Below are 7,105 nucleotides of genomic sequence, written 5' to 3' on the forward strand. Positions count from 1 at the left end.
CCCGCTCACGGGAAAGAGGCCGAGGAGGTGGCCGTGACCACCAGAGACGTCGCTCCAGAGACAGAGAGCGTTCTGGACGATTCTGAACCACAAGCTGTGACAGCTTGTCCTTCCCTTCTAATATCCATCTCCATTATTTTTTTAAGTTTGTTCCCTCTCAAATTTATTCTAGGACTAATTGGAAGGTACCTGTTTTAGAAGCTGTGACAGCATTGATTAACCTTTTTCCTTGATTTCTGAAAATGACTTTCATCTCATTAAATTGGAAAATTTTACTTAACTTGACTGATTTAATGAATCTTACATCATAAACCTCAGAGAGATGATACTGCCTGCTCCTGTTCAAGACAGATTAAAACTGTAAGAACCAAGTACAGTCCAAACTAAATGTCACTCTTTTCACTGTTCAGAAGGTACAGTTTCAGATGAACATCTTGAAAATTTCATTTGTTACATATAACAACAGCTCGAGTTCTTGGACTTCACATAAAACAAAAAGCAGAAAAAATAAGAATTTCCTCTGGTTCTAAGACATTTGACAGGCACCAGATAATTGTATGAACGCGTAGGTTCAAACATGGCACTGAACAAGCAATTATTTCTGTAGCCGCAGTTTTCAGTCTATATATTTTTACTTCACATAGTTTATTTCACTATTTTTCCTGGATTTCATACTATAGATGTAACTCTAAGACAAAAATGTTGTATCAGGGCTTTTTGATTATTCTCACTATCCAGGCTTGGCTGTGACGTTATATTAGATGCAGTAGAATATATGAAAACAGCAACTGTGGATGTGGTGTGATGTGTGATTGTGTTTTTAAGACAAGTACTTGTACTCATGTACTGGACTTAAGCATAATTACTTACCTTACTTTAGCAGAAGGTTTTGTACTTTACCTAAATATTTCAATTTTTATAAAACGTAGGCTTCACTACATTTCAAAGGGAAATATTGTGCTTTCTACTCTGACAGCTGTTTTGCAGATTCAAGCTTTTATTTTAAAATTAAACATTGTCGCATTAAAATACTGTAGTAAATATTTGTCCATTAAAAAAAACTAACTTGGAGTTAAAAGGCCACGGATGTGTGGAGTTCACTGTACATGCAGAATTTAAAATAAAATCTTTGGAAAGAAAGCAGAGGTTTAAGTATCAAGGATCAAATGTGTTATTAAAAAAAACACCTAGTCCTGTACCTGCATATAAAAAACACAGAGGTGACTGTAGTGCTGCCTCACAAAATAAAGCAAAGCACTTCATACCTACATACTTAGTCAAGTTATTTAAATGAAACCATCTGAAATATCTCAAGTGGAACTGCTGACAACTCAAAACACATTTTTACTTGAACTATACCTTAAGGGTTTATTTATCCTGCTGTGTGTCCCCTGAAAGTGGGTATTGTGACTCTAAAGCTGGTGCTAATTTTGCTATTTCTATTTCTGTTGTGGAGAACCTCCATTTGGATGTTTGACCTCTACTGTGCGGAGTTTGACACCCGAAGGTTGGTTTAATTTATCAGTTGAAAGTTTTTGTATGTTTGTGTAACTTAAATTAGAGTTTGAAACATATGTACAAACCCGTTTTGTGAGATCACAACTACTCTGAAGCAAGTAGTCAACATTGACAAGTGTAGTGTGGGAACATGAAACCTCCAGTTTACAGACACTTTACTTCCTGGTTAATGAAGCTTTTTCAAATGTTTAAAGTGAGAAATATTTGCTTATTCATATATTCAGGGTGGATTCAGGTAGTAGATATAAATATATACAAATTTTAAACTAACTGAATGTTTTCTGTCTCTTCTGGACAGTTGTTCTCATGTGCAGTCTCTCAATAGACCAGAGGGAGGCAGCACTGGCACACGCTGCTCGACAGGCACAACTACTGTATGTAGAAGTGTATGTAAAAGTGTCTCAATTCACAGCTCTGGTGGCACTGAATACTGGCTTGACATGTAGGAGACACTTGGTGTGCTGAGCTGTAACCGTCCTTCAAGGGGCAAACCAGTCATATAGCACAGCTAATATATGTGTGGAAAACGGCAGACAGCACCTCAGACTATCCTTCAATGTCCTCTGCATGTGTTCATCTGATCTGTCATCAGCAAGCGGAGTCCAGTCACAGGCTGACACTGTTAGTCATCAACACAGGATTATGTTCACAAAGGACCACAGTGTACATTTTCAGATTGTCATCAGGCATTTCTGGATGTTCCAGCCTCCTGAGTACAATGATCTGTGGGAAAAGCATTCACATCTATTACTTAAAGTAGCTATAAGCAATATTTTTATATCAACAACAGAACACATGACTGCCTGTATGTGAAGAGGGTCCCATGTTATAATGAACCTTCAAAACACCAGACTAGTGGGGTAATTAGCCATTATATCCTATCCTTACTGACATTTACATGATCCCTATTAGATATATCTTACTTTTCCAAGATACCACTGGGTCTGCATGTAGTCTGAACTTCTCAAGGAGACATGTAATTATGATGTTTTGTAACTTTTTACTCCTTTTTAGTACTTTAGAAAGTACTTTAAACTTCTTCAGGCCTGTAAAACCATTGGTTAAACTGCTTCCTGCACCTCTGGAGTTATTACATAATTTCAAAGTGTCACAAGTCAAATGATTGGGAACCAGCCGTTTAAAAAACTAAGTACCTGCTGCTACACAAAGCTACTAGCACTGACATGGACAGGGGCATGTAATGACCATTGAGGGGTATAATGTCATTAATGGTGTTTATTGATTGACTGGGCATTTTGTTGCTAGCGGTGATAAGTGTTGACTGGTGAGTTTGGTGTCTCGTCACCTTATGAACCGGTCTGATAACCTCCTGAGTGACAGGAATGTAAACAAACATGGTGAAGTCTAGGAGACATGAGAGGAGTGCTCAAAAAGGCCCAAATAGCAATTTCTAATAATCAAAACAGTTTCAGTACATTTGAAACAACCAATATTTTGAAACCCTGGCTGTGCACAGCCTCCTGGCAAAAAGATTAATTGCAGTTTCAGCTGAAATAGTTGTGATATTGTGACTGATGTTATAAACCTTGCCTTGAATCCAGGCTTTGAAACAGGTCGATCCCGGGTGTCGACACTGCCATCTCTCGGCTAAAATAGAAAAACAAAAGCAAGACTAAGAGTAACTTTTGAAAATACCAGAGTTCACTGTATTTTTCAAAAAGGCTCCAAACAACATAGCAGCAGGTGCAAGTCCTCATGTGAATGGCATTAACCAAGATGATGGTGAGCAGCTGTGGAGAGGACCAGATAGTGGTACAACCAGGGCCAGACGCTGACTTGGAAATTACTGATACATGTTCATCCACTGAAGGGTCACCTGTGTTTTTTCACACACAACACCGTCAAACTGGAGAGACCGCTGAAGATGTTAATGAGGGTGCCTCAGTATCTGTAAGCACTAGATCCCGCAATGACCTGACCTGGGGAAATGGGAAAGTCCATTATTGACACTGTTTGTACCTACTGGGCCAAAGTGCATCTGGAAACTTGTCAAAACCTGTCCAGGTCAGTAAGTCGGTGTTTAATTTTAATGCTTGTATTATGTTCCACACTGTACAGCTGATACATCTGGTGTGGTCTGTTGCACTGACAGTGTTGGAGAAAGATGTTTGTGTTATTTGAAAGACGTGATGAAGTATAAATGAAGTGAATGTTTGTGGTTGTCTTGTGGTGGTGATGGAACAGAGCCAACAGACAGACCAAGCCCAGGGGTCTATGACAGGGTCAAATTGCCCCTGGATGTAGACTTCATCATGTTACAGCTGCTGAGCTGCCTACATGTGAAATGTTATATAGCCTGCCATAGACCACAAAAGTGGGGGGGGCCAGAGGGGCCACAGCATGGGTAACTTTTGGAGTCTGATATAATTTTTTTTGTGAATAAAAGCCAATTGAATCCACTTTTTTTTTCTCAAAACTTGTACTTTAAATAAGCTAACCAATATTGATCACTGTCACCCACTCCCACTGACTGCATACCAGAACCGAGCCTGACGGGACCCATCAGTACTCAAGGGTTCAGGCCAGGCTTGGGCAGAAACTTAGAAATTATGTTTGGGTCCAGGTTGGGTTAGAACACATAGGCTAAATTTTAGGCTAGAGAGCTGGAGCACTCAAATGTCTGCTTTGTTTAATGATAAAGGAAAAACACAGTTGGGCTCAGGATCAGGTCGGGTTTGGACATTATATACTATAAGCTTGTTGAGTCCGGGTCGAGTTCAGATGCTACACTCTTGGGCAAGGGTCAGGTTCAGACAGCAATATGTGGCCCGATCCATGTTCTAGCCTGCAGTGCTATTTGACATTCAGCGTGCGTTATTGATGGTGTCATGTGCTTGCATCATGAGTAAAGGGTGAAACTAAACCGCTGAGTCAGAAATCCATATCTGAATTTTTCAATAGCAACAGATTAAAAGTGATTAAAAGCCACTGGTTAAGTGAGTCCTGCAGGGATCTTACAAAGCCTCCTCCACTAAATGACCCTGCTGGGCTGAAAAAATCCAAAAAGGTACATGAGCATATATGTGCATTTTAATTATGCATGCAGGCCTAAATGTAGCAGTGTGTGGTGTTGTGAGACTAAAAACATTCTATAGCATTACTCAGTACTCATCATGTCATTGTCGTCCCCGGTACAGTTGCGTTCTATGATCCAAGTTACATACAGTGAGACAAAAAGTTCAAAAAGTTAAACCTGTTCAAAGATTGTGCTGTTACTAGTGGCTACTTTCTGCTTAGTGTATAGGCTATAAATCAGATAGGGGCCGGTGAAATCCACAGGAAAAGCACAGTAGCTGTGCCTGGCAACACTTGCCGGACAGTGACACCCACACATACAACACACACTGTGGTGAGGATGACATGTCCCTGTCTAAGTTGCACAAATTGAATCCCATCAGTTTCTGAGCCACTGCATAGCTACTGGCAGTGACGGAGGACCCTCGTCACTGGGCTGCTGCCTCCGGTTGTCACCCGGTGAGACTTGGGCCTGTTGTCCCTCGGTAACACTGCCAGTGTCAGTAACAGGCCTGCTGGTTCAGGCCTTCACACCTCCCAGCCACTGTAATCTAACTCACTGGAGTTAGTGGGTCATGGCGCCTACAGTCACAACCCCTCACCCATAAACTCTTGCGTCATCGCACCAAATGGTCTAACCACTGAACTATTACCATTGTCCTTCCTCTCTGGGAGATCAATAGAGTTGAAAATAGCACAGTGTCAGTGTCCGCCATGCCGGCGTCTGTATAGCCTGCATACTGAACAATAAACTCCGTGTTCTGAAGTCTCCAGTTTGTTTGTGCTGAGAAATGCTTTAAAAGCTCAGGATGCAATTCAGCAAGGAGTTCAAAGTGTAAACAAATTCAGAGAGATGAAAATCTTACAGAAAAGAAGAAATATGTTCCAGATGGAGACACTGATGTTTTTCCTGTGCTGGCTGTAGATGTATGGTAACATTACTGGCTCCCCGAAGAACAGCTCTGGCTGATAGTTCAGCCTGGAGGAATGATTAAAGGAGGTAAAGAGACATTTTTTGATGTAGTCTACTATATCAGCTGTATTTCTACATGCAAAGAAAGGCCCTAGTAAATCAAATCACATTAACAAGCAGCTGTTTATTATTCTCAACTGTTTTCCTTTTAATGCACTGAGTTGTTTTTTTGTGTAATTGCACCTGATGAAGGGGAAACTTCCTGTATTGCTGATAAAAATCTGATTCCCACTCCGATGACTTTCCCCCTTAAGAACACACAGTTTGCGTTCAGAAAATGAGTCCCTGGGATCCGTGACAGGAAATGGCTCTTTAGCCAACAGGAACACAGCACAATGGAAAAAACTGTGAACCATCACAGGGTTTGTATTAATGGCCGTGAAGTGGGAGCAGGACACAGTGGAGAGGAAGAGAACATGTTGCGGTTTTAACATTCACGTTTTGCGTCATTCCTCCATCAAAATGTACATATATCATCAGAGCGTCAACTAATGAGATGACAGAGACTCCTGCCATCTCTCATCTCATCTCTCCTTCATGTCCTCTCCAGCTTTTGATCACGTTTCCCCTGCACATATAGAAGAAAATAGATAAAAGAAAAATCATTTTGTCAGTGGTAGACAGAGATGGCTGGAATACAGATTAACTTACTGGCATGCAAAAAGACTGAATCACTGAGAAAACACGTCAAACGAATGGCGGGTCCAGCAGCTGTTTGCTGATTTATCTTTTGCATCACAGTAGGGCCCCTCATGGGGAGCACAGCAGTATACTTTAGGGGGTTAGAGACGTACAGTTTATAGTTGTTACCAAAATGTGTTTATTGTTTCTCATTTTTTTCTTAAGTGTCCCTTTGGGGCGAGTGAATGCTGAAAACTCATGCCCCTGTTTCTGCTACGTATGAGCTCACTTTTAGCTCCTGATATCAGCCGACCATGAAACAATTCCAGTGTAAAAACACACTGAGCCATTTCAGCTGTGATTGTTAAAATGCTTTTATTAAAATTCAAGCTGAAATGTGTGTGTATTCCTTTTTGTATACTGAGATTTTGGGTCTGACTTTTTGATAACCATAATTCACCATTTTCAAATCATTTATTTAAAGAATTTCTGACATATTGCTGTTTTATAAAACAATTAATAATCCTGTTCAAATGTGGCTTAAGTAAAGTTCTCTTCTATTGAGCTGTGTGCCGGTGTCATTACTGAAATCGTTGTGATGTTTCCATTCAAACTGTCAATACTGATTTCATCATTAATAAACCTAGAGCAGCAGTTCTCAAACTTTTTTCATTAATGTACCCCTTTTTAAAACATTTTTCAACCAAGTACCCCCCAACCAGTGTACAACATATCTGGTATAAAGAGGTACGCCATCAGTGTCAGATTTGTTAAACAACCTTGTAACTGAAAAACACTTAAATGCTACATTTCAAATGTAGCCAAGAACCATCACTAAACTCATGGCAAATTTTTGTCATGCAATAGCAATAAGACGTCATTGTAGTTGTGTGGTTTTGATAAGTCACACTTACAGTTTATGGAGACACATGGGCTTGTGCTTCAGTGATGGTCTGG

General features: G+C 40.3%; 1 protein-coding gene across 1 annotated transcript in view; it reads left to right on the forward strand.

Moving 5' to 3' along the window:
* Positions 1-280, forward strand: part of u2af1 (U2 small nuclear RNA auxiliary factor 1) — a 9,201-nt gene extending 8,921 nt beyond the window's left edge. The window contains exon 9 of the mRNA XM_020609436.1: positions 1-280. This exon is cut by the window's left edge and continues 20 nt beyond it. Coding sequence (XP_020465092.1) covers positions 1-86 — 86 coding nt within the window. The 3' untranslated portion in view covers positions 87-280.
* The last annotated feature ends 6,825 nt before the right edge of the window (positions 281-7,105 follow it).

This window comes from Monopterus albus, unplaced genomic scaffold, assembly GCF_001952655.1.
Source record: "Monopterus albus unplaced genomic scaffold, M_albus_1.0 scaffold99.1, whole genome shotgun sequence".
In the NCBI taxonomy this organism is placed as follows: domain Eukaryota; kingdom Metazoa; phylum Chordata; class Actinopteri; order Synbranchiformes; family Synbranchidae; genus Monopterus; species Monopterus albus.